This window comes from Alternaria arborescens (genome assembly GCF_004154835.1).
Source record: "Alternaria arborescens strain FERA 675 chromosome Unknown contig_53, whole genome shotgun sequence".
Lineage (NCBI taxonomy): Eukaryota > Fungi > Ascomycota > Dothideomycetes > Pleosporales > Pleosporaceae > Alternaria > Alternaria arborescens.
This window is the reverse complement of record NW_021167908.1, coordinates 89,214-114,356: the sequence shown is the minus strand read 5'-3', so window position 1 is coordinate 114,356 and position 25,143 is coordinate 89,214. Positions and strand designations below refer to the sequence as shown.

Below are 25,143 nucleotides of genomic sequence, written 5' to 3'. Positions count from 1 at the left end.
CCCCTAACCCCGCGCCCCCTCCACTTCTCCCGCAACCGCTCCCTCCGCCACTGGACCATCCACCGCGCCTGGCTCCTCTTCCTACGCAAGCGCCGCTGGGCCGAGGAACGCGAGCTAGAGCGGCAATACATGGCCATGCGGTCCGCGTGCGAGCACCTCCGCCTCATGGACAACAACGGTAACCTCGTCAAGCAGGATGAGGCGGGCGGGCAGGGCGCCGATCCCAGTCGCCTAGGTAGTAAAGGAAGAGAGGTGGGACGATTGTATCGCAGTGCGATGCTTAAGAGGGGGGTGTGGGGGAGTGTGCCAGTTGAGTATGGAAGGGTGCAGACGGATTTCCCGCCGAGGGAGGGGTGGAACCATGCGTGGATTAGGAATCAGTAGTAGTAGTAGAGAAATGCTGTCATTGCATTGTTTGTTGTTGTGCTGGTTCATGGGTCATGAAGCTTTTCGAGGGGGACGTTTTTGTTTTCTTTGGGGAAATGTGTAAATATATATTGTTACAGACCCCCCCACTCCTACCCCGGGAATCTGTAGTTACAAGGCACATGGTATCACCACATTATCCACACGTCAACGCGGCAAACATGTCAAATAACGGTACATTGATGAGCAGGAGACGAGTTCAATGGCTTAGCTGTCGATTGTCGCTAAACAGACTACTACATGTCGCTAATCTAGAGCAGCGCGTTTCTAGACGCATACAGCGACCCCCTTGGAATGTACAACTTTGTAAGGTGAGGGAAGGAATGGATGATGATGGCGGATCTTCTCGTCAAATCATTAGCCAACATCGCAGATATAGCAGGACTCGCAAATCTTGTTCTTTCTCCATCGCAAATCATCTTCCGGCCAGGCTGAGAGAAAGGTAGAAAGAAAGGAAGAGAGGGAGAGAGAGAGAGCAGTCTTGAGCTTCCTCATTCTGAGCCCCAATTTCGTCGCCCTCGATGCTACACACAACAAGCCAGCATAGCTTTCCTTCTCTCCAACTTGAAAGGTTACAATGCAGCTACGCTCAAAAAAATGTAAAAAAACAACAATAAAAAAAAACAGAAAAGAATTGAAGTTAAACCCCAAGATATATCGCCAACTCCATGTTGTTTACTCCGCCCAATGCAGTGATGTGTGATGGAAGAAGAAGCAGAAGCAGAAGAAGATCAGGATGCGGAAGCAAAGAGAGACAGAGTGCGAGAGAGAGAAAGAGGCCAAGAGAAGAAAAACACCATCTCGTGTTTTCCCATGCCCCCAAAGTCCCAAACCCTCTCAAAGAACAACACACCCACACCCCGGATTCTCCTTCTTATCCACACTCAACAGCGCGGCCCTAGTCGCCGCCTCAAAGACATCATCAACGCCATCACCCGTCAGACTACTGCACTCGAGATACTTTCTCGCGCCAATCATCTCCTTCATATCCGTGCCCTGTTTTGTCGTCGTGAACCTCAGACTCTTCTTCCTCATCTCCTCTTGGGCCAACGGATCGTCTCTGAGATCCTTCTTGAGAGCGACGAGGATAATGGGCACCGTGGGACAGCGTTCGCGCGCCTCTTCCGCCCACTTGTGCTTGACATTATCGAGGGAGTCGGGCGAGTCAACGCTGAAGCCGATGAGAATGACGTGCGCTTTGGAGTAGGCAAGGGGGCGCAGGCGCTCGTAGTCTTCTTGGCCGGCGGTATCCCAGAGGGCGAGCTGCACGGATTTGCCGTCTACTCGACAGTCGGTGACGTAGTTTTCGAAGACGGTTGGGACGTAGCGCTGACCAAGTTAGAAAAGGAAGATACTTTGCAAAGGCCAGTCACGTGTTTGGAGTTCTTACAGTTGGAAAGTAACCGAGAGTGAAGACGCTCAGAAGACTCGTCTTTCCGCAGGCGCCGTCGCCGATGATGACGAGCTTCCTAAAGGCACAGGATCAGCATGTTGTACGGGTGTGGTATAATGTATGAGCGTCATGGTGTGACAGTGTCGGCGTGACCGAATGACCGAAAGTAGATAGAGAAGGTTCGCATGTACTGAATAGCCAGAAGGAGAAAGAATTGAGCGCGAGTCGATAAAAAGTGGACATGGGGAGCCTGTAGGGTGGCCTATTTTTAGTCGGACGTGTCGTCGGACCGGGTGCGCCAATGCAAGCTATGGCGCAAAAGCCGGGGTGCCTCAGCTCGCATGTTGATGCAGTCGGAATATTCTCCTGCAACGTACATGCAAAGTGTGAAGGGGGATGATGCTCAAAGGATGCAGAAGTCATGTCGTCGAAAGAGACTCGGACGGAATGAATTAGAGTTGGGGAAAAAGCAAAGGGTGCACTTGGGAAAACAATGGTGAAAGATCGACATGATAAAGTGAAGTGTGACCAGGGTCCAAAAAGTGAAGATCAAACGTACCTGCGCATTACGGGCTCGCCATTCTGCTGCTGTTGTGCCATTATGGGGGTGAAATACCGCAGTTAGCGGGGGGTTGTTGGGAGATGTTGGGCGTGTTGTTGGGCGGGCTTGCGTGTCGAGGATGGATGGTGCGTGTCGAGGATGCGGTGGTGCGCGGGTGGGCAGGATACAGCCAAGTAGCCTTGTCCGCGCGAGGGAGCGAGGGATCGAGGGGAGCGAGTGTGATGTCGGCGGAGCGCGTGTCCCGGAGCGAGTGGTGAAGGCGTCGAATGCGTCGAGTGATGCGTCGACGGGTGTGGATGCGACGGATATCGAGTCGACGGGCGTCAAAAAACGTCAATGATTCGGCCGGGGGCAGGCGCAGGATGAAGCGACAGACTAGCGACGGGCAGTGTGTCGAGGGAGAGTGTGGTGAGAGGGTGGTGAGTGGGTGAGTGGTGTGGTGATGTGCCTCTGCGACAATGGGGATGGGTGTGATGGAGAGGTGACGGGGGGCGTTTTAATAATGAAGCTTGGGGACGATCACGGCGGAGACATGCACGAGCTAAAGCTACAGACGGCTGGACTGGGGACGGGGTGCACTGGCGTCGGTGGTGGTGCGGTGTGGGAGTGGGTGTTGAGATACGAATGGGAATCTGAGCACCTGCACAGCCTCTCTCTCCCAGCTTCCCTTGGTTCCAGAAGGCTGCCGGGGTGCCAAGACGTGGCACTTGCGGCAGGTGCGAATCGCAACGTCGGTACCACAATGGGCCGTCGACCATCAACAAGAGGCTACGACATCTCGGCATGACCTAAGCAAGACGCCGCCCGAGCACACGAGCCAGACACACCAGCGAAGAGACACTGCGCCCGACACTCGATTTCTCTCCCCATACTCGAATCGCATACCCTGCTGTGCGTGGCCGGCCCCTCCTCCACCTCTGACCTCTCCTCCTCTCACTTTTGCTGCCCCGGGTGGCTGCACGCTAGTCTGCCCGCGCCATATCGGAGCTGTCACCCACGACATAGCGAGCCCGCCCTCTAACACGTCTTCCAGCAGCCACTCCATCCCCATACATGGCCCAGGGCACCCGAGGGCCGACCCCGGCTACTATGCCGCCCAACGGCACCGCGACCCACGATCTCACCCCGACCGCCGTAAACCGCAAGAAGCAGAAGCGACGGGAGAAGGAGGCCGCCAAGAGAGCCGCACAGGAACCGTCTGCGCCTGCGCCTGTGAGAAACGGTGCTCCTCCTCCTCCCCCTCCCCCAGGCCAGCAGTACGCGGACCCCGAGCTGGACGAGGCGGCCTACGACGAGGGGGAGTACTATTCGGACGAGGAGTATGAGCACGCGTATGGCGCAAATGGCGATTACCAGCAAGCCTACAGCCACGTGCCAATGCGAGGGAGCACAAACAAAAAGTCCAGGCGGAAGAAGAAGGCGCCCTCCGCTCCTCCTCCGCTCGACTACACCCAGCACGTCGCGTCACGCCTCAGCCCCGCACCCGGACACTCCATGTCGCCCGCCCACTCCGTCGCGCGATCCGGCTCCAGACAGGACCGTATATGGAACACCACCATGCAGGACGAGAGGGATCGCATACGCGAGTTCTGGCTGTCCCTCGGCGAGGACGAGCGCAAATCGCTTGTCAAGATCGAAAAGGAGGCGGTTCTGCGCAAGATGAAGGAACAGCAGAAGCACTCGTGCAGCTGCACCGTGTGCGGCCGGAAGCGCACAGCCATCGAGGAGGAGCTGGAGGTTCTATATGATGCCTATTATGAAGAACTCGAGCAGTACGCGCACCACCAGCAAGACATCGGTAGTTTCATGCCCGAGGCTAATTATGGTTATGCGTCCAGTGCTCCTCATCACCCGCGCCCTATGCTCAACTCCCACCCCCACCCACCTCCCGGCACCTACGACGACGACGACGAAGAAGAAGAAGAAGAAGAAGAGTACGACTCGGGCGAGGAAGACGACGAAGATTCCGAATACGACAGCGAGATCTCGTCGGAAGGCGACTATAGCTCCGGCGAGCCCAGTCTACCGCCGCCCGAGCCCTCAGACTTCCTCCAGTTTGGCAGCAGTTTGCAGGTCAAAGGTATGCATTTTCCTGTACCCGTGCTGGGAGCATGCTGATTCATCCTTTTAGGTGGCATACTTACGGTTGCTGACGATTTGCTCAAGAACGACGGGAAGAAGTTCATCGAGATGATGGAGCAGCTCGCAGAGCGTAGAATGCAAAGAGAGGAAGATGCTCAAGTTCAGGCTCATCCAGGTGCGCAGCATCGATCGTATACCGGTCACAGTCACAACGCCCCGCCGCCCGACGAAGACGATTACGACGACGAGGGCGAGGATGAGGACGAGTACGATGACGACGACTACGAGGAGGATGAAGAGGATGAGGAAGTGCGTATCTTGAGTTGGCGTGTCTGTCTGCAACTAACCCTGCCAGGGCGCCATGACTGAGGAGCAACGGATGGAGGAGGGCCGCCGAATGTTTCAGATCTTCGCAGCGCGAATGTTTGAGCAAAGAGTACTCCAAGCGTATCGAGAAAAGGTAGCCGCAGAGAGGCAGCAGAAGTTGCTCGAAGAACTAGCAGAAGAGGATGTGCGAAAAGACGCGAAAGAGGCCAAGAAAGCAAAAGAAGCCCAGAAGCGAAAAGAGAAGAAGGACAAGCAGAGGCAGTTGAAGGCGGAGCAGGAAGCGAAGAAGGAAGCCGAACGAGCAGCCAAAGAGGCCGAGGCCAAGGCTGCAGAAGAGAAACGACTCGAGGAGCAACGGAAGAAGCGAGAAGAGCAGCGGAAGAAGAAAGAGGCTGAGCGCAAAGCCCAAGAGGAAGAGAAGCAGCGCAAGGAAGCCGAGCGTCTGAAACGACAGCAGGAAGAACGCGAGCGACAGCAGGAGGCTGAGAGGAAAGCACGAGAACAGAAAGCGCTCGAGAAAAAGGCCAAAGACGAGGCGAAACGAAAGGAACGTGAAGAGCGAGAAGCGAAAGAGAAAGAGGCAAAAGAGAAGAAGGCACTAGAGGACAAAGAGCGCAAGGAACGCGACTCAAAACTCAAGGTCGACAAGAACCGTACAGCCAAGGAAGATCAAGCCGCCGCTGCTGCTGCTCACAATGCTATAGCTGGTGCGGCGAAGAAGTCGTCACAGCCAGCAGTCGCGGTGCCTCCCCAGTTGCTGAAGCAGAACTCGTCTGCTGGAATGCCCTCGCCACTTGTTACACCAGCTGTACCAAAGGCTCCAACACCTAACCGACCACGACAGACATCGCACCAAACCTCTCACAGTTCATCTCCCAAGACTCCCCACGCGACTCTGGGGGTGAGCAAGTCAACATCTCCGAATTCTCAGATGCCGAATCAGTCAATACCAAGGTCCATTTTGACCAAAGCACCAATCCCACAGCAAGGTCTATCCAATCCGCATGGCCAGCCAGCTTCCCCGATGCCTCCCATGGGACCACCACCGGGTATGCAAGGACCACCAGGACTCGGGATGGGTAACATGCCACCGGGTCTGAATGGCTTCCCTGGTCATACCTCGATGATGCCCGGGATGATGGGCCCCCGTCCGAATATGCCCTTCTACCCCCAGCCTGCGCCCCAGAGCTTCCGTGGTTTCCCACCACCAGGAATGCACACATCAGGCGCCCTCCCAATCGGTCGTGGCGGTTTTCCAATGGAGGGACCACCAGGCTTTCCCGCACCCCCTGGCTTTACCGCCCCAATGCCCACCGCGTTTCCCATGGGTATGCCGACGCATTCAAGACAAGGAAGCGGATCGTTTGAGAGACTTTCAAACGAAAGCCCTATTACGGGGCCGTCAGCACAGCCCATTCAACGACCTACACCCATCAAACGTCCAAGTAGTGTGAAGGAAGACGGTCAACAAAACGGGAGCGATGTAGATGAACTTGCGAACCACCTCGGCAGTAAAGCACTGCTGGATGACGACGACGATATACCTGAGCTACCCGAGAATCGACAACCGAGCATGCAACAACATGGTTCCGTGAGAGCGCCTTCATTTGGGTTTGCGGATATTCCCGGAAGCCAATATGGGTCGTTTGGTGCACCAGGCGTTGGTGGAGGTAGTATCTGGGGTACACCCCCCTTAGGAGGTTTCCATCCAGGCCCTGCTGGTGGTGGCAATTGGGGCAACTCACCCACATCCAACATATTCAACTCGCCATTTTCTCTGAATGGAGGCAACGCAAGGGGAATGGAGCGCAACGCAAATGAACACCGCATAGTTTGGCTCCGCCGCACAATCTGCGCTGCATGCAAAACCTTCGGCCCGCGTGCCGCTGACGCAGAAGGCTATGTCGATGCAAGCGAAGTGCACAGACAAGTCGAAGCGTCAAGAGGGGCCATGGACCCTGCTGCTGTGTCTATGGATGAGATGAAGGAAGCTTGCGACATCCTTGACGTCACGCATACCAATGGTGGTGGCACTCTGGATTACAAGGAGGCAGACAATGGGAGGGTGGAGAAGATTAGGTTCAGAGAGAGTGCGCCTGCGACTGCGATGCCTTCGAGTTTGGGCGAAATTGGTAGCCCCGTTCCTGGCCATAGCGTCCTTGCGGGCGGGTTTGGTGGCAGGTTTCCTGGGCTTGGGCCTCAGGGCTTCTGATCTGGGAGTGTAAGGTGAATGCGGAGTGGAGAGCAAGAGAGAGAGTAATGGGAGAGGCAGGGGTTCTAGTGGACGTCTTAGTTGCTTGAGACTGTATCCCTTTTGTGCCTCTGACCTTTTGACCGTTTCCGTTTCTTGTATTGGAAACTGTTGAACCTCTGAACTTTTGGTGGCGCTACTTCTTTTGTTACCTGTCAGGCAGGTTTTCTAGTCACGTTCTGATTGACTAGGGCTCTTTTCAAGTAGTCTGGTTCTTCCCTTGTCTCATTTCGCAAGTGGAGGTAATTGAGTCGGATCGAGTGTGTCAAGATGTGTTTCCAATTCTGCTTGCAATTGGTGATGTGGTATTATGCTCAACAGTAGCAGTAAATCTGGCAACGCTTCCATGTGCCTCTGCTGGTGATGGCTGTGGTACTAGCTGACATCTTCCAGGATTTGACCAGAGCGCATTCTTGGTGCATGATACCATTGCTTTACTCGAAAAGCGATGGCTGAGTAGAAGAATGTGATCAAATTCTAGGTTATTCTACGTTGACGGGTAGCGTCGGACAAAGCTCCAGACTCCACCTCAAATCATCGGAAACGTGTTGCTCGTCGCACGTTGCAACGATATGGTAAGAGGAGCGGTCAAGCTCTCCGCTTGGTACCAGTGACACAAAACCCCGCAATTGCGACATGGCCACGGCACGCCAAAAAAGAAATTCGGCGAAAGCGACAATCATCATGCTGGCATTTGACAGGCGTTCAGACAAGTAGGTTTCAGTAGCAGCCTCACACTCTGGTCGAGCAAAGGGCGGACATCAATGGATGGATACAAGACCTAATAATAGGACTTGTCAGTTGGGAAAGTGAAAACGTGTTAGTCAGGCACGCATCATCATCAACAGGCACGCACAACCCTGCATGCACCATCCCTGCTAGTGCGCAAGGTTGGCGGGGTCGTGAGGAGCCTCACAGCTACCGTCAGCTAGCTATACAATACGGAGCATTCGCATCTTTTCCATTGTCAACATCCCCATCAACTACCACCTCATCCATCCACCTACCCCCCAGCATGTCCGACCCCGTCGCTGACGCCGCGCAAAAGCACCCTGCGCCCGAGGGTCTTGTGTATACGTATGGAACAGCTGGCTTCAGGACAAAAGCAGATGTCCTCGACTCTGTCCTGACCCGTGTCGGCCTCATTGCGGCTCTCCGGTCGCGAGCGCTCAAGGGAAAATGGATTGGCGTCATGATTACCGCCTCGCACAACCCACCCCAGGACAACGGCGTGAAGCTTGTCGAGCCAATGGGCAACATGCTCCAAGAAGAATGGGAAGTCATCAGCACCAAGATGGCCAACCAAGCCACCCCCGCCGACGTGTCCAAATACTACCACGACATCGCCGCCCAGTACAAAATCGACCTTGATACGCCTGCCCGCGTTGTAGTAGCCCGAGACACGAGAGCGTCCGGCTCGAGGCTTCTCGAGTGCCTCAAAGACGGCTTGAACGGCGCTGGTGCCGAGACCAAGGACTATGGCTTCTTGACCACGCCGCAGTTACACTACATGGTGCGGTGCTTGAACACCGAAGGCACCAAGGATGCCTACGGTGAGCCAACGGAGAAGGGCTACTACGAGAAGTTCAGTGCGGCCTTCAAGACGGCACTCAAGGGAAAGCAGCCTTCTGGCAGTCTGACAGTGGACTGTGCCAACGGTGTTGGTGGGCCAGCGTTGAACAAGCTGGTCAAGTATCTTCCGTCCAAAGACCAAGGCGGTCTCGACATTTCTGTAATCAACGACAATGTCATTAAGCCCGAGAGCCTCAACGTCGACGTAAGTCCCTCTCGTCCACAGGAGATACACATCTGAACCAAAACGCTAATCCCATTTTCCCTACAGTGCGGAGCAGACTTTGTAAAAACCAACCAACGCGCCCCTCCCTCTTCCAAAGCCGGGCCCGGCGACCGCTGCTGCTCGCTCGACGGCGACGCCGACCGCGTCGTCTACTACTTCAAAGACGAGAAGAACGTATTCCGGCTCCTGGACGGAGACCGCATCGCCACGCTCGTCGCCAGCTTCCTCGGCGACCTCGTACGACAGAGCAATCTAGCCGACAAGCTGAAGATTGGCGTTGTCCAGACGGCCTACGCCAACGGCGCTGCGACAAAGTACGTCGAAGACAATCTCAAACTCAAGGTCGATTGCACACCCACGGGCGTGAAATATCTGCACCACGCGGCTGAGAAACTGGACATTGGCGTCTATTTTGAAGCGAATGGTCATGGTACGGTCATCTTTAGCCACGATACGTTGGCTACGATTGCGAGCCATGAGCCGAGGAACCCGGGGGAGAAGGAGGCGCTCGATGTTCTTCGGGCGTGCATCGAGCTGATTAATCAAGCCGTGGGAGACGCGCTTTCAGATTTCTTGCTCGTAGAAGTTGTGCTTGCGCATAAGCGGTGGGGACCGCAGGAATGGTTGTCGACGTATTCGGATCTGCCCAACCGCCTTTTGAAGGTGTTGGTTAAAGATCGTTATGTTTTCAAGACGACGGATGCGGAGAGGAAATTGGTGAGTCCTGAGGGTTTACAAGCGAAGATTGATGGCGAGGTGAAGAAGGTTACCCAAGGGAGGAGTTTTGCCAGGGCGAGTGGGACGGAAGATGCGGTTAGGGTTTATGCCGAGGCGGAGACAAAGGCTGAGGCGGAGGATTTGGCGAGGAAGGTTGCGGGGCTTGTGGAGGCTGCTGGGTCTGGGGCGTAGATGTGAGAGAGGAGATTGGAATCGGGGGTGCTGTTTCTGGATGTTGGATGAATGATTTATGCATCAAGCTTGCTATGGAAAGATAAATAAAAGTTATACTAGGAAGAATGTCGACCACAATTATCACTAGAACTTTCGTCCGTTTCTTTTTTTTTGTTAGTATCAGTACATCGACATTCGTGAAGTTACCGTGCTTGTTGTACAATGGCTTTTGCACGTCTGTTGAGAGATAGCAACGAGGATGGTGTAAGGGTCTTGGTTCGCTGGCTTCTGATGTTTTTTCTTATCGACATGGTCAGGTGATTCAGGCATATGCTATGATTCGAGGGGTTTAGACACTGACGTGATAAGTGATTCGGAACGTGCAAAGAAAGAGGTATTAGGGTCAATTGCTAATATAACGAGGTAGGCCGAGATCGTGGACGAGGCGACGAAGAATAAGTGGTTGGATTTTGAATCAAAATGGAGGGATGGTTCGCAGACCATGGCTTGATGTCTGTGGCGATTGGGAACTTTGGTAGTATATCTGCATCGGATCCGTTACATGAATACTCTTCAACGGTGTGTCAGCTTGTGTGTTTATGCTCGGTCTACGAAGAAGCTTAGTCTAGTGAGTTGTATTCGCTAGAATTTCCTACGTAAAACCGACCCTAAAGATATGCGTGGTAGTGTATGCTACAATCATAAAGGAGAAGCCACAGTGTATACTTTTACAGTACATCATGGTGATGGGCATTACCCATGAAGAACAGCTTTTCATAACGCGATAATTCTTCCAAGCTTCTACTAAAGGTTTTCGCGGTCGAGAAACCTATATCATCAGCCAGGTACTCTAGCTCGAGTTTGTCTCAAAGTCATTGCAGTTGGATCAGCACGCTGAGAGCGCATGGATTCAAAGAAGCAGTTAAATGGTTGTGGTTTTATCCCCTCATCCACCCCACTCTCCTCGTCGACCAGTATCAACACTGACAAGGGTATCGGTGCTTCCGTTCCAACTCTGCCCAATAAAAGTCGACGTTGCCCACGAATCTCAAGCATGAACGTGGCCCATCTCATATGCGCCGAAACATGCATATCTGAAACGAGCAAGTGGGCAGCCTCATCCGAGGAGGCGCCTGCGCACCGCCACATCATTCATCGATTTATGCATGCTTGATAATGCTGAACAAAGCTGATGGATGCCGGCAGAGCGGAGTGGCAGTGCGAAAGGTTAGCGCACAATCTCGCAAGCTGAAGCTCCTCCACAAACTACTCCGAGTGCTAAGGGGCGATCATGTCCTCTTTACCCTGCCCAACAGCTCGCATATCCATGGCCAGGCCTAGAAGCCAAAAATAAGATCAAGCCGCCAGAGCTGCCCAGCGCCAGCGCGCGAGAGAGCCGCGTACCCGGCGTTAAAACGGCGCGTCGAGACAGCCAATCAGAGCTCGTACCTGAGACGCCATGACGACTCGCCAGCCGAGACCCTTGCCGATTTCCCTTGCGGTCCAGTCGACCTGACAGGGATCAGCGGCCCTTTTTCCTTTCCACTGCGCTATCCTCTTCCACGTCGAGGGACGCGACGACAACTCGTATCTCTCACTACTGTTGCTGTTACTTGTCTGCTTTGTACACTCGTTCTCTTTAGCGCATATACCCACCCACGTTTTCTTTGTTTGCTGAGACCGTAAGAGGGGAATTGAATACGACCAACAGCCAACTTTCCGATAGAGAGATACTGTGAGAGCAGCATCGCCGCAGGAAGACATGCGCTGAGCTGTCTGACCCAAGATCGACCCTCGATACGAACGGCCGTTAACGTGCACACAAAACACGTGCTACACCCACGGCATTCACAACGCTCATTACACACTACAACCACATTCGCTGCACACGTTGCACGACCTCCACTTTGCCCGCCACACTCACCATGGCATCCCCACTACCGAATACGCTGCTCCGGCGGGACCTGAGCATAGAGCAAAAGTTTGAGCAATTAATGTCGGATAATCCATTGGGCGCTTCGGTACGTCCAAACCCCGATCAATTGCATACACCTCTGACCAGGCTAGGTATCCCAAGATTCAGTCCTCATTGCTATCGGTACATCCTTTGGCATCACCGCCGCCATCTTCGTACTTTTCCTCCTACTACGCCCTTTTAATACCATTGTTTACGCGCCCCGTCTCCGACATACCGACGAGAAACACCGACCGCCGCCTCTGGACAAGTCACTGTTTGCGTGGTATCACCCCGTATTCAAGACAAACGAACCCGAGTATGTCGAGAAGATTGGGCTCGATGCGACCATCTTCCTACGCTTTGCGCGCATGTGCAGGAACATGTTCATTGTACTGGCCATTGTCGCCTGTGCCATCATAGTCCCCGTCAACGTAATAAAGTCGGTCGAGTTCCAGAAGAACTTTGACGGAGACATGTCGAGCAAGGCCATTTTCCTGATGACGCCCAGGGATTTGTTCGGTCAGGTCTTCTGGGCTTTCGTCGTCTTGGCATATGTTATCGACATCATTGTGTGCGGCTTCTTGTGGTGGATGTACCGTGCTGTACATCGGCTGAGACGCCAGTACCTGGAGCATCCGGACTACCAAAACAGTCTTTATGCACGCACACTGATGATCACGGACGTTGGCCGCAGCTTTCGTAGCGATCAAGGTATCGTAGAGATCACGGATAGCTTGAAGACTACGCCCGAGGTGCCCCGCGCGTCCGTTGGACGCAACGTGAAGGATATCCCGGACCTGATTGAAGCGCACGAAGAAGCCGTCATCGAACTAGAAAAGATTCTGGCCAAATACCTGAAAAACCCCAACAAGCTCCCTGCCGAACGCCCACTCTGCACCCCCTCGAAGAAAGACCCAGAGTTCACCGATCGAACGCAAAAGGTGGACGCAATCGACTACCTCACAGCACGCATCAAGCGCCTGGAAACTCAGATCAAAGAAGTCCGCGAAACAATCGATAAGCGTGATGCTCTGTCATATGGATTCGCTAGCTACGAGACCATCGACTCCGCACACATGGTCGCCTTCGCAGCCCGCAGCAAACACGTCAAAGGCACCACTGTGCGCCTTGCTCCCAAGCCCAAGGATATCATCTGGAAGAACCTGACTCTGGATCCTAAAACGCGCCGCTGGAGGCGTATCGTAAACAACTTCTGGATCACGCTGCTGACACTGCTATACTTTATTCCCAACGCCCTCATCGCTGTTTTCCTCTCCAAGCTCAGCAATCTCGGTTTCGTATGGCCGGAATTCCAGGTCGAACTAGGCAAACACTCTGATTTCTGGGCCGTGGTGCAGGGTCTCGCTGCGCCTGCTCTAACGTCGCTGTTCTACTACTTCCTGCCCATTATCTTCCGGCGCTTGAGTATGAAAGCAGGGGATTTGACAAAGACGAGTCGGGAACGACACGTGACGGCGCAATTATACGCCTTCTTCGTCTTCAACAATCTCTTCGTCTTCTCGCTCTTCAGCGCCGTGTTCGGCATGGTTGTCATGATTGTCAATCTCGCGGCTGAGCAACACGTCCCGTTTATGGATATCCTGCGTCAGATTGCTTTCTTCGACACGACTATGCGCACGCTGTGTGAAGTTAGTCCGTTCTGGGTTACATGGCTTGTGCAGCGCAATCTAGGTGCTGCGATTGATCTCGCGCAAGCTGTGAATCTCGCGTGGGGCAGTTTTTCGCGCAAGTTCTTGAATCCGACGCCCAGGGAACTTATCTCGAGGACTGCGCCGCCGCCGTTTGATTATGCGAGTTATTATAACTACTTTTTGTTTTACTCGACGGTGGCGTTGTGTTTTGCGCCTTTGCAACCCATCACCCTCGTTATTGTTGCCATTTACTTTACGTTGGATAGTTGGATGAAGAAGTATCTCTTGATGTAAGTCCTCCTCTCTCAGCATTTGAACATGAAAGCGCAGTTTGTTGACTAATGTGGGATAGGTACGTCTTCTGCACGAAGAATGAATCCGGCGGCGCATTCTGGCGCGTTCTCTTCAACCGCATGCTTGTCGGCACTTTTCTGTCAAACTGCATCGTCGCCCTCCTCGTCGTCGCCCGCGGCTACGAACACAAATGGAAGATGCTGGCTGCCATGGCCCCGTTGCCCCTTGGTCTCATCGCCTTTAAGTTCTACTGCAAGAACACTTTTGACCACTCGCTCAAATACTACACCCAAGGCACCACCAGAGCAAAGGGCACCGAAGCCCCGACCCCCATCGACAAGGAGTCTCGCCGCAGAGACCGTGTCGCAGTGCGCTTTGGGCACCCCGCGCTGTACCAGAAGTTGACTGTGCCAATGGTGCATGAGAAGAGTAAGCACCTCCTTGCAGAAATCTACCGTGGGCGTCTCGACGGCGATATCGGCGACAGTGCGGCTTTTAGCGACATTTACATGAAGCGTATGAGCAAAGAGCATCCTGGAAAGATGGCGACATCAACAACTGCCGCCGCTAGTGCGCCTGCGCCGTTTGAGTTTGTGTCCGAGTCGAATATGGATTTTGAGAATTACAAAAATAGGCCCGAGTTTAGCGACGAACATGGTGGCGAGGGTTCGGTCTACGGCGGCAGCACAGTTGGTGGCGGAGGAAGACCTGATAGTCCTGCTGGTAGTAGCCATTGGGGACGTGGTAGCGAAAGGGGCCGTCCTTCCAGTCAGGACTCACAGCGCACTTTTAATAATAACGGAGAGGATAACCCTGGTGTCTTGTATCCTCAAGGTTATCATCAGACGCCTAGTGCACTGAGGGAGTATAGTCCTAGTCCTAGTCTTGATTTGAGGGGTGTGGATTCTAGAGACGCGAGTCCTTATTATGAGATGGGCGCTGGGGATCAAGGGAGGTTGGTGTCTGGGGCGGCGCCCATGGGAAGTAGTGGTGGTGCTGGAGGGAATAGGGGACAGGAGCAGTATACGCCGTATAGTCCTAGTAGAGATGGGGCTAGGGATTATTTCGCAAGGTGATGGGAAAGCAAAAAGCGGAGGGTGATGCACGCATATTGAGACGAATTTCCTTTTTTTGGGTTCAAAGATGTTTATAGACTTTTCAAGCTACATCTACTTTGCAAGGAGAGCCTTGCACAGGCGAAAGTGGCTTCTAGACGGACGGGTCGTGAATTAGGCATCATTTGTAGATACCAGAATCAGACCTGTTTCCATTTTTTCATCATCTTGCGCGAGCATAATGGTTACATGTATCGCCACCTGATGAGCTTAGGACCTCAGTTACATTAAATACAGCCCAGAGGTTCCTTGACATGTTCCAAAACAAGTAGAATGCTAATACATATCCTGAGTATCTAACTTTGGTGACTAGTTTACGAGGCTTAGTCTGAATAGTAAAAGTGGTAGTCGCAATCGTCGATGATGTCCCTACAGCTGGTCGGCCCGTCATCGTACCAATCATCTGAGTCGAAAGACTCGTTGAAGGACTCGTCGAAGTCATTGCGAGGAGGCACATAATTCCACTGATCCAAAACCATGTTCTGTTCTTTGCTCCATGGAGCCATCGCCTTGTCTCGGCTGTGAGGCTGGTAGTCCGATCTCTGAGATGTTGCAACGCGCTTTTTGGTTTCTTCATCAACTAGGTCTTGCCACCGACCGGCCCCCTGCGTGTAAAACCTATCCCGTAACTTGGGGAGGTACTGGACGTCACCGACACAGTAAGATGATATATCCTCTGGAATTGGTCGCTGGTTGAACACGTCATACGAGCCGCCATATTCGGGCTTGAACAATCGCTCGCCTTTCTCCTTAGCCAGCTTCCAGCTGACTAGGCCGATGCCATTAATGGACATGGACCACTCTTTCTCAACACATTTGGTCAGGCCATTTAAGAACTTCCGAGATGCCGTGGTCTTCCTTGTCGCACTCTCCATAAGCTGGACGTCCTCGACCCCCTGCAACGCCACGCCGAAATGCGCAAACAACGCATCTGAATCGTTGCGAACGTCAAAGAAGACCTTTGGAATCCTTTCATCTTGGAGGATATCCTTTAGCGTCTTCTGTTTGGCACCAGCAGTGTTGAACGCTTGTGCGCCTAGTGTATGCACATCGATCAGATAGACGCGCCCGGTCGGAATGCCAGTATGAATTAGAAGGGTGAGGATGGAAATGGAGCCCTCACGGCAGAGGTTTACGCCTTCGAGATCTATGTACATGGTTGGCGAGAGCGGAACTGGCGGTTCATAGCGGAGGATGAGCCAATCGACTAAATCGCCAATTTGCTCCGTCGTGTTTATGATCTCTGTTTTGATGTCCTTCATACTAAGTATACAGGTTGTTTCGCCACAAACTAGTATGAACTTGAAGAGAGAGGGAAGACTTGGTTTAGGATTGTGATGCTTTTGCTTAGGTTCCAAGTAAGGCAAGCATATATATGACAGGCACATGAGACGTGGTGCGGGGTAAGTTACGATCGGATGACGCGTGTGGTGTGCTTTCATATAAACAAGAGTGTAGCCTGCAGGCCTCAGGTGGTACCGCTTTCAGCCCTCTGTTATTGTTCAATTTCGTTGTGGGGCGCAGCCCTTGGTCTCCTCTTCCATTTGATTTACCCAGTTGCCCGCTTTCTGGATTGCGCTTTGCGCTTTTCTTTTTCACCCCACGCTATCTCCAGACATGACAGTCTTTCGGCGTGCTCCGTATCCTTTGGTCTCTTTACTCTACTCTGATGTATCGGTAATGTTTCGAGTAATTATTTTCTTGGTCGCAGTAGACGTCGACACAGTATGCACGTTGGGTAAGATTTAGCATTATAACAGGCGATCAGGCTTCGGATGAACCCAACTAAGTGTTATCATTATATGCAGTTTTCCCAGTACTTATCCTTCCAAAGTTGTATCTACACAGCTCCAGCCTCCACGCATGCATGCATCAAAACTCTCCGAGTAAGTCGAGAGTATCAGACATGCCTTTTCCAGAGAAGGAACTGAAGTCTTGCTCACAAACGGTTCCTTCTTCGGGGACAGTTCCGTTGACGAAATACTCAGCGGTAGCAGCGATCGCGCAGATTCCAGGGCTGTACATGACAGTGTGCTACCAATCCTGTTAGCAAATATCTCATAGACATTCTGCACTGATGTATCGAGATGGGAGTTGTGTGACAACTTACTCCAAGACCGTTGTGTTGTAGTACCACACTTCCTTCAAGAGTTTTGTTCGCTGCAAACGCCCCAGAGATTGGAGTGCGACCGTCATATGGCGAGCCGATGAGCAGTACAGGATTCCTAGTTTCCGCTCTAAAATCACCCTCGTAGCGTTCCTTTGCCTGGATCTTCCACTGCGAACATAGCATGTACGAGCTTATGATGTAATCACTGTTCCAATCACCCAACTCTGTTAGGTTTTGGACGTGGTGCTCGATATCGGCGAGCTCTACAGCACGCAACATGGCGTCGGAGCAACGGATGAGTTGTGTATTATCTGCATTGAAAGTGTTGTCCCGCACGATCATCGAGCGGTTCGCCAAATATTGGGTGTGATTGTATTCGGGAGTATCGCGGATCATGATACTGTTGAGATAGCCAGCCAAGTAAGGCCCGAAAGCTAGACCAGAACGAAGCGCTGTATCACTGGCCTCTGCGATTTTGTCGTAGGTGACAATATCGGTCGTGACGTTAGGACCCATGACGATCGGGAGGCGTTTAGCACTCTCTTTTAGATCCTGGATTCGTTTGTATAATGCATTCGCGGAGATATTGGGGCGGAATAGGGCACAGAAGGGCCCAGCATCGATGCACTGCTTTGTGAATTCTTTTAAGCTTGCTGATGCTGAGACAGATGGACCCGTCTCCCTAGTCTCTGGTCAGTTTGTGCCATCTTCATCGGTAGAAATACACGAACCATCCTTGCTGATATTCGAGCGGGTTGAGAACTCCGTCAAGCATCATTCTTTCGACCTTGTCTGGAAACATGGTAGCGAGAATCTGCCCGAGATATGTGCCGTACGATATCCCTACGATTGAAAAGTCAGTACGTGGTAGCTCTACAGTTGGGAAATTCCTCCATCTTACCCCAGTACCGCAACAGCCCGTCTTCGCCTTCTAAAGTAAGGGCATCCACTATCTTCATAAAGTCTCTGGCAACGAATGCTGTGCTCATCACAGATCCAGCCACCATTTCGTTCTGGAAGCAACGTTGTGCGTACTGTTCGTTGTACGACCAAGCAGCACCCAATGCTGCGTCAGATGAATTAGTACTCGCAGGTGTTAGTAACCAGGCACGCGCCCGCTCTTCCAAATCTTTGTAGCAGTCGACGGACAACGTCTTTCCTGTGCCTCGCGGGTCGGGACCAATGATGTCATACTGTCCGCCCGTCATACTACGTACATGATATCGTTAGCAGATTCCTCTTTAGCATAATTCTGTGATGTATAAACTGTAAGGGAAGACTTACGCGAGGACGTAACGAGCCTGGGAAGACAGCCAAGACATCGCATCTAACCCGGGCCCTCCCCAGTTCGTCAAGACGCTCCCTAACCTAGGCTCTTTCGTCGCATCAACTTTCAAGATATCGAGAATGAGCGTGTTGTTCTCCGATTGTGGCGAATTGTAGTCGAGGGGAACAGCCAGCGTTCCGTAAGAACCAGGTCTGCCCAATTCGTTGGATGCATCTGTCCAGTTGATAGCGACTGTCTGGGGATCACCAGAGCTCTTGATTTGTTGAGCTGATGCGTACTGTGCCGTTGCTCCGATATTCAGTGACGTGTAAAACGTAAGGACAATAATTCTTCGTGGAAAAATCATCATGCTTTCTCAAATTGTTCTTGTCTTGTTCTGCAACAGTCTTAAACGTTGGCTGCTGAATTGTTGATTCTTAGATCGGGTTTCCATCTTGTCATATATATATAGCTCTCCGAGAGGTACTTGTCAATACCAGTAAGATATCCTTGCTAGGAGTATTGAGCTTTGCAGCTGCATTAGGGAAAGAGGGCCATAAGTTTCCACACTACCGGTCCGTGCCAAATCCAAGATTCCGCGACCACCAGACATATTCTACAAAGCTACAAGGAACATACACCCACAAAGCTATCGTCACAAGATCTTACGTCAGCGTCTGATCATAGTCGGCGTTATGTAGCATGAGCAAAAGTGAATCGCAGATGTGACCGTTGTCATTGGTATGTGCGTTTGGGGTACCACTGTATCACGCTACACTGGAACAGGCAGTCAAATGGCCAAGCTGAGCCCCTAACGTCTTCGAATAGCATAGCGCGTCTATTGAGAGTGCCCGTCATTGATTTTAACCATTTCAGGAAACCAACAGGGCCAAGACTCACAACCACGAATCACGGGAAGAGATCGCGTCGGATGATCAGATGCGACAAGTGATTCTTGCTTTTGTCGTGCAGGTCAGTTTGCCTTACGGACCTGCTGCCAGAACGGGTAAGCGTGCCTTCCCTTCGGCCTCTCGGTGATACAAAGCACTTGCGAGTTTCTTGCTCAGCGAAACACGAATCACGCTCAGAAATGCATAAACAAATGGAAACCAAAAGGCTTACACTATGCCAATATCAAGGACGACTGATCATACAACGGTGGGGCTCTTTTGTCGTCAGACCTACCACTTAAGGCGTGCATACACGAATTCCTTAGATTCTTTAGCTTACTATAATGTCCGCCTATTCAGAACAATCGAAATAAGTCCCAGAATCTACATATCAACGTAATAATGTGCATAAGTCTGTTGCCGAAAACCGTGTTGGAAATGACGAGATTGAGAGATTCGAAGCAGCGTGCGTTGTGTATACTGATGCTGTTCTGGTAGAAACAGTATAGTCGACTGGATGCCCCGCTGTTGCTTAGACAAAGTCTGCATATCTGAATCCTGTCGGCAAAACAGTTAGCAAGCACCTGCTGGCACAAGGATCGTAAATCTATGGACATGATTAGTTCTCCAATCTGGAAAAAGGCATAGAGAGCACATACGGTTCGTCGAAACACTCATCCCAGCCGGGCCTCTTCCGCCGCCAGTATCGCCTGAGTACCGCCCGCGCTTTCAGAGGGCTGCTGGTACCAAGAAGTCGAGCGTTTGCTTCTAATTGTCGTTCAATCCACTGTCGAGTACATTGTTGGTCGTGATACCCCGCTTCCACTCCAAGTACACACAACGGAAACATCGCAATTTTCTTCAGCTGTTTCAAACGTATGGCAGCCTTCATATTTTCCAATAAATGCTTCGCATGGTCAGTGCGCATACTATTCATCTCGGTGCTAGCAGGAAGAGCCGCGAGAGCCTGCAGTGACATGATGCAGTAAAGTGCTATAGCAGATTGATAGATTGAACCAATCAGCTGCCAGTCATCTTGATTCTCACCGGCTTGCGCCCAATCTCCAGGAATAAAACCCTCGATACGAGCGAGAATGTTTTGGACATTCAAGGTATGCTGGTACTGGTCCGCAAAGGACGAGAGGGCGACTTCCTGACGTAGTCGATTAATGCGAATGATGTCGATGAACAGCGTTACCGGACACAATGTGTAAGGCAAGACAAGGCTATACACCTTCTCCACTTCCTTAATGTGCTGCTCAAGCGGCTCCGTGATATTGAGTTGACGTGATACCGGACCAAGAGTGTTCGAAAACGTTACTATGCTGCAGGTCATTAGCCACAACTCTCACAAAGACTGGGCCATACTGACATCACAAATACCACTAGCGCTGAGGTCAGATGAGGTGCTGTTCGTAGGAGGGATTCAAAACCACCACGTATATCTATCAATTGCTTCATACCGTCCGCATGAGACCTCCAGTCTCCATCTTTGGAGTCGTGTACCTGAGTGTGGCAGTTAGCACGTTTATATCTTCCATACCGTCAGAGTCTACTCATTACCTCCATCGCCATAAACATGAGTATGCTAGTAATAGTGAGATCGCTGCTGCGGGTCTCCTTGTGCGCTATGCTCTCGTTAAGGGCACGGATGGCAAGGCCCCGGTAGTTGTAAATCTTCAGTCGCTTTTCTCCAATCACCATACCACTCGATCCCGGGGGTAACGAGTGCATATAATGGTTTATACTTAAGCAGACAGTGGTATAGTGCACCGCAGGGGGCAAGACGTGCAATGCCCATACGGGGAAGCGGATTATCGCTGGGTTGGGTGCCAAGGCGTCAGTTTCCTTGATATATGGGTATATCCTGGTGTTAACTAAAGAGTTAAGTATGAACATACTGTCTGCGTGGGTACACGTACAGTAGTTGACAGCATGCACTACCTCGCATGTTTCATCCGACAAGAAGTCATACGAAGGTAGTTTGTTCGCCTGCATGACTCGAAGCAGTCGTTGTATCTTAGCGAGAGGATCCCGATTAGACTGCAACAGTAACGCAGCTTCCCAGTACTGGCCCCTTTCTACGACTTCCTTGATCTGATCTTGGTTGCCGATTCGCATGATACGTTCGCCGACTCCAGAAGCAGCTGCAGCCTCGGTAGCCATCACTGTGATGTGCTTCACCCGCTTCTCAACATCAAGATCATGCCACCATGCTGCTTTATCTCCTTGCACCAACAAGCTTGCGAGATGACTCTCGTATAGTTCGATAGCCTCTGAAGTGATCGGAGATCTTTCGAAAAGCGGGTATGCGAGGGTCAGGCACGGTTCTTGCGAGATTGACCCCGCTAGACCAGGCTCGCTAGGCTCACAAGGAGCAGCGACTGGCACGCTCGCGACGATTGCCGCGCTCGTTCCGGAGGTCCTTGGTCGGAAGGTGAAATTCTTTGGTGGACTGTTCCTCTTCCTCGGCCGTAGAGACACTTTGCCCGGCTCTAACCACTGCAATGGCTTTTGTTCGTTATATCCGGGACACTCCTTGCCAGCCTTGGGACACTTCTTGCATAGCGGCAGGGTACGATCGCACACCAGGCGTCGTTTGAGACACTCCCAACATTGACGGTCTGCTATTCTTTCTCCACTTCCAGCTTCCTGCATGATATGATTAACGCACAGAGGCTTCGTATGTTGCGCGATTTGGACTCAGAACGACACGATTGTGTCCTGGCACCGGTCTGAACGGTCGATGCATGTTTCCCCGCATCCCGATTGTTCTTGGATTGCAATGTAAGCACTGACGTCGAGCTCAAGCGATGTCAGCAACCAAGTTCTTGGCCTCCATTCCACCCAAATCTGGACGAACTAGGTGGAAGCCATAGCTGCCGCATTTCCGATGCGGGAGTTGGTGGGATGACCCACCCGTGCCCAACGGCCTTGGCAGCCATCCGCGCCTCGTTTTCACGTTACGGTGAATGCTCGACATACGAGGTGTTTCTTGTCAAGAGGAATTCAGTTCTTTAATTCGTTGACCTACATGATTCGAGAATGGGCGCATGAACTCCGACGGTGACTGGAGACAACGATCAGCAGATGTTCGGCTACCTCGCTGGTGGGTTGGACACGTTACCTACACAAGACTTATGACGGGTTTTATCTGACAACACAAAAAGATTTACACGACATGGGTGAGGATGAAACAGGACTTGTAAAACGTGGTTCCGCATGGAGTGCCTCTGTGCACAAACTATAGCAGATGGTCTAGAACTGTTGATTAGCCCCAGTTGCAAATCTCCGTCGATCAATAAGCCACTCACAGCATATGCAAAGGTGGGTCTCTAATGAGAACTATCTCCCATAGGCCCAGCTAACGTCCGTATCAATGTCTTCTGCGCATTCGGCATATTTCTATCTCCGGAGAAATTGACCTTGTGAGGGAATGCAAAGAAGATAAAGTGGAAAACGTAGGCATACTTGGCCGGGAATTCCGGCATGCAGCCAATCATCCTCCGCCATCTCCGTGCTACAACATAGCACGCGACGCAACCAACATCAGTCACCACAACATTTCGGACGGTTACAACATTTCCACGGACAATGCCATCGAACGCAAACGCTGAAGAAAATTTAGAAGAATTGCTTTCTCTCTCCAGACATGGGGCGCAACGCGAGTCCCGCAGCACCAAGATACGGAGCTTAACCGATGAGGATATAGCGCAAGTCATCAGTATTGGTACAAAGCGCGAGTTTACAAGAGAGGGATTAGAAAAGATCTTGTTGGTCGTCCTCGACACAGCTGCGCAGGAAGGGGGTATCGCGTCTGGTACACCAATTGATCGTGCAGGCGATGTCAAAGCACAGCTTGAGGAATGTACGGATGATTTTGACTCCATCGCGTGTGAAAATGCGCGTCCCGTGCTACTACTACTGGAAACTAATCTGATCGTGTAGTGAAAGTCGAAGAACTGCCATCGTCTGCGGGTTCATCACCAACAGCATCAGCGGCATCCGAGCACTGTATTAAACGTGATCCGAGTATTTGGGAGGCTTTCGATACCACGGTCAAGCGCGCGAGGAAAATCAAGGATGTATCTGCCAACTCTGACACACTTCAAAAAGCTGAATCAGCTTGGTCTGTAAGTCTGACAGCACCTGGACATATCCTTTTCGGCCCTACTGTCCCAGAACATCTGCTCTATGTCGATCCTACCCCATGGCACCCAGAATTTCGAGAAAGCTGGGCTGGCATGAGTAAAGACCCAGACCATCCTGCGTTCTTTACAAAGGACGAGTTAGGATTTTATATCCCTAAGGAGATGCTATCGACACAAGAAACGAATGACGGGCTGGAGCCGCTTCCAAAAATGCCACTCGAGCTTTCCGTCCAGATCCGCCGTAAGATCGGTGCAGACTTCATACAAGGATGGAAGAGTATAGAGCGATACGGTGACATGATACTGTTTCAAACACGGAATTTTGGGACGAGCAGTCATTGTTTGAGCGACTTCACGATCAGACGAAAACGTGGACCGAGCACACGCGTGCAGTCTAAAGGAAACGTATGGAGCGCTTGCGACTTCTGCATCGATACTCACCGTCTTTGTCTAAGGATGATCAAAGTGAATCACCACGGAACGGAAAAGGTCGTCTTTCCTCTGCCACCTCAATTGCGCGTTGGCAAGCACTGGACAGAGATGGGGTTCTGGGTCCATGATGCGACGGAATCGAAAGGCGTAGAAGTGGCGAATTGAATCCTCTCATCGTGTCACACGGTCTTACTTTCGAAGTACCCGATTTTGTCGTTTGTGTCGCCAGAGTGAAGAGTGGCTCGGCTGTTCTGCGCCATCTCAGTACCATGGAAGCAAGTGGATGATACCAAAGTAAAATTGCACACTGCCCATATGACTTGCTACCTCTCATCCTGTGATTCCTAGTCGATAACTACTTTTTATCTCAACTTTACAAACCTCACGATACCATCATGCTAGGCACCCGACTCATACTCCAAGTGCTGATGCATCTCTCCATTAACCCTGCCTTTGCCTCTACCAGACGAGACTTCATCATGGCTTGGCCTGATGAGGAGCTGGTCAAGGTTGTTAAGGCTGTGCTCACGACAGGCGCCTTTAGGTCGCACCTCGACCCTGTGGCAACGGGGCTACTGGAAGAGATTGCGATCACTCGAGGAGACGGCTTATTGGCATGGACAAGACGCGAAGCTAGCAGTACTGAGGCAAGTAAGGCTCTGCTCGACGAGGACCGGCTACAAGGCACTGGTACCAGCTTGGCAGAAGACAAAGGTCAGTGTGAGATCGACTGCATTATCAAATAGGCGACTGACAGCAACCCTCAGAAGACGCCCAACATCTCTCAGGCATTCCGGATCTAGATCTTATTGACAGCGACGAGGAACTCGACGAGGAAGACGACAGCGAGGACAACGAGATGCGGCGACGCCGAAAGACTGTCAGGATTCCTAACATTGATGTGGTTTTTTGCGTACCCGGTAACAACGGCACGGAGTATAAGCGCCTGAGTCAGTTATCAAGCTCATCCGTGGAAAAGATTGTTAGACATTTCAATCATTACTTCTTACGGGGCAGTATCGAGAGAGCGTATTATAAGAGGATCATCGAAGACAAGGACACAAGTCGTGGATGTTTACGAGGTAATCTAGACGAAGAAAGAAATCCGTTTATGCATCCGACGAGAGCTTGCGATGGATGCATTGGCACATGTCTGTGTGCTAGGCTCGAAACATTGGCGGATGGTGAGGTCAGGCTAGCCATATATCCCTTACCGGAGATAGATGCCGGTTTTGCGCCTTGGAACTCTGCAGACTTCTGGATGGAGGACTATGCGCAGTAATGTGTCAAGTACAGGACAGCGACGTGAACCAACTGTTTGGAGAAAATACAATAGGGTACAGGATAGTTGTCATGATAGCAAGTCTCACGCTTTCAAACCAAGTCGAATCTTTGATAGTATTCAACAATTGGCATTTCATCCTCATGGTCGACAGTAATTCTCACATCTCACCCAAGGCCACGTACCCGCTCTCAACTTGTAGAGCTTGATGATTTTGTTATGAGCTGTCAAGAAGCCGTATGCAAGTGCTCGTGCGTGTGCTT

General features: G+C 51.8%; 9 protein-coding genes across 9 annotated transcripts; 5 read left to right on the top strand and 4 right to left on the bottom strand.

The window, feature by feature from the left end:
• Nucleotides 1–1,263: 1,263 nt before the first annotated feature.
• AA0111_g11616 (hypothetical protein) lies at nucleotides 1,264–2,419 on the bottom strand (the record flags this gene model as incomplete). The annotated part of the gene is made up of 3 exons (XM_028645502.1): nucleotides 1,264–1,755; nucleotides 1,817–1,895; nucleotides 2,379–2,419. The coding sequence occupies 3 exons, from the start codon at nucleotides 2,417–2,419 to the stop codon at nucleotides 1,264–1,266; spliced, it is 612 nt and encodes a 203-aa protein (XP_028500826.1).
• A 1,051-nt stretch (nucleotides 2,420–3,470) lies between these two features.
• Nucleotides 3,471–7,002, top strand: AA0111_g11615 (Stress response protein; the record flags this gene model as incomplete). The annotated part of the gene is made up of 3 exons (XM_028645501.1): nucleotides 3,471–4,461; nucleotides 4,513–4,772; nucleotides 4,819–7,002. The coding sequence occupies 3 exons, from the start codon at nucleotides 3,471–3,473 to the stop codon at nucleotides 7,000–7,002; spliced, it is 3,435 nt and encodes a 1,144-aa protein (XP_028500806.1).
• Nucleotides 7,003–8,056: 1,054 nt separating this feature from the next.
• AA0111_g11614 (Phosphoacetylglucosamine mutase) lies at nucleotides 8,057–9,748 on the top strand (the record flags this gene model as incomplete). Its single annotated transcript, XM_028645500.1, has 2 exons — nucleotides 8,057–8,818; nucleotides 8,885–9,748. The coding sequence occupies 2 exons, from the start codon at nucleotides 8,057–8,059 to the stop codon at nucleotides 9,746–9,748; spliced, it is 1,626 nt and encodes a 541-aa protein (XP_028500805.1).
• Nucleotides 9,749–11,655: 1,907 nt separating this feature from the next.
• On the top strand, nucleotides 11,656–14,709 carry AA0111_g11613 (Uncharacterized protein; the record flags this gene model as incomplete). Its single annotated transcript, XM_028645499.1, has 3 exons — nucleotides 11,656–11,751; nucleotides 11,798–13,629; nucleotides 13,692–14,709. 3 exons carry the CDS (start codon nucleotides 11,656–11,658, stop codon nucleotides 14,707–14,709), a joined length of 2,946 nt encoding a protein of 981 aa, XP_028500804.1.
• A 362-nt stretch (nucleotides 14,710–15,071) lies between these two features.
• Nucleotides 15,072–16,010, bottom strand: AA0111_g11612 (hypothetical protein; the record flags this gene model as incomplete). Its single annotated transcript, XM_028645498.1, has 1 exon — nucleotides 15,072–16,010. One exon carries the CDS (start codon nucleotides 16,008–16,010, stop codon nucleotides 15,072–15,074), a length of 939 nt encoding a protein of 312 aa, XP_028500803.1.
• Nucleotides 16,011–16,620: 610 nt separating this feature from the next.
• On the bottom strand, nucleotides 16,621–18,495 carry AA0111_g11611 (hypothetical protein; the record flags this gene model as incomplete). Its single annotated transcript, XM_028645497.1, has 5 exons — nucleotides 16,621–16,782; nucleotides 16,859–17,540; nucleotides 17,590–17,701; nucleotides 17,760–18,067; nucleotides 18,143–18,495. The coding sequence occupies 5 exons, from the start codon at nucleotides 18,493–18,495 to the stop codon at nucleotides 16,621–16,623; spliced, it is 1,617 nt and encodes a 538-aa protein (XP_028500825.1).
• A 1,093-nt stretch (nucleotides 18,496–19,588) lies between these two features.
• On the bottom strand, nucleotides 19,589–21,673 carry AA0111_g11610 (hypothetical protein; the record flags this gene model as incomplete). The annotated part of the gene is made up of 5 exons (XM_028645496.1): nucleotides 19,589–19,622; nucleotides 19,675–20,340; nucleotides 20,388–20,521; nucleotides 20,579–20,892; nucleotides 20,938–21,673. The coding sequence occupies 5 exons, from the start codon at nucleotides 21,671–21,673 to the stop codon at nucleotides 19,589–19,591; spliced, it is 1,884 nt and encodes a 627-aa protein (XP_028500802.1).
• A 936-nt stretch (nucleotides 21,674–22,609) lies between these two features.
• Nucleotides 22,610–23,763, top strand: AA0111_g11609 (hypothetical protein; the record flags this gene model as incomplete). The annotated part of the gene is made up of 2 exons (XM_028645494.1): nucleotides 22,610–22,883; nucleotides 22,964–23,763. 2 exons carry the CDS (start codon nucleotides 22,610–22,612, stop codon nucleotides 23,761–23,763), a joined length of 1,074 nt encoding a protein of 357 aa, XP_028500787.1.
• Nucleotides 23,764–23,993: 230 nt separating this feature from the next.
• AA0111_g11608 (hypothetical protein) lies at nucleotides 23,994–24,880 on the top strand (the record flags this gene model as incomplete). The annotated part of the gene is made up of 2 exons (XM_028645493.1): nucleotides 23,994–24,312; nucleotides 24,366–24,880. 2 exons carry the CDS (start codon nucleotides 23,994–23,996, stop codon nucleotides 24,878–24,880), a joined length of 834 nt encoding a protein of 277 aa, XP_028500788.1.
• Nucleotides 24,881–25,143: the final 263 nt, after the last annotated feature.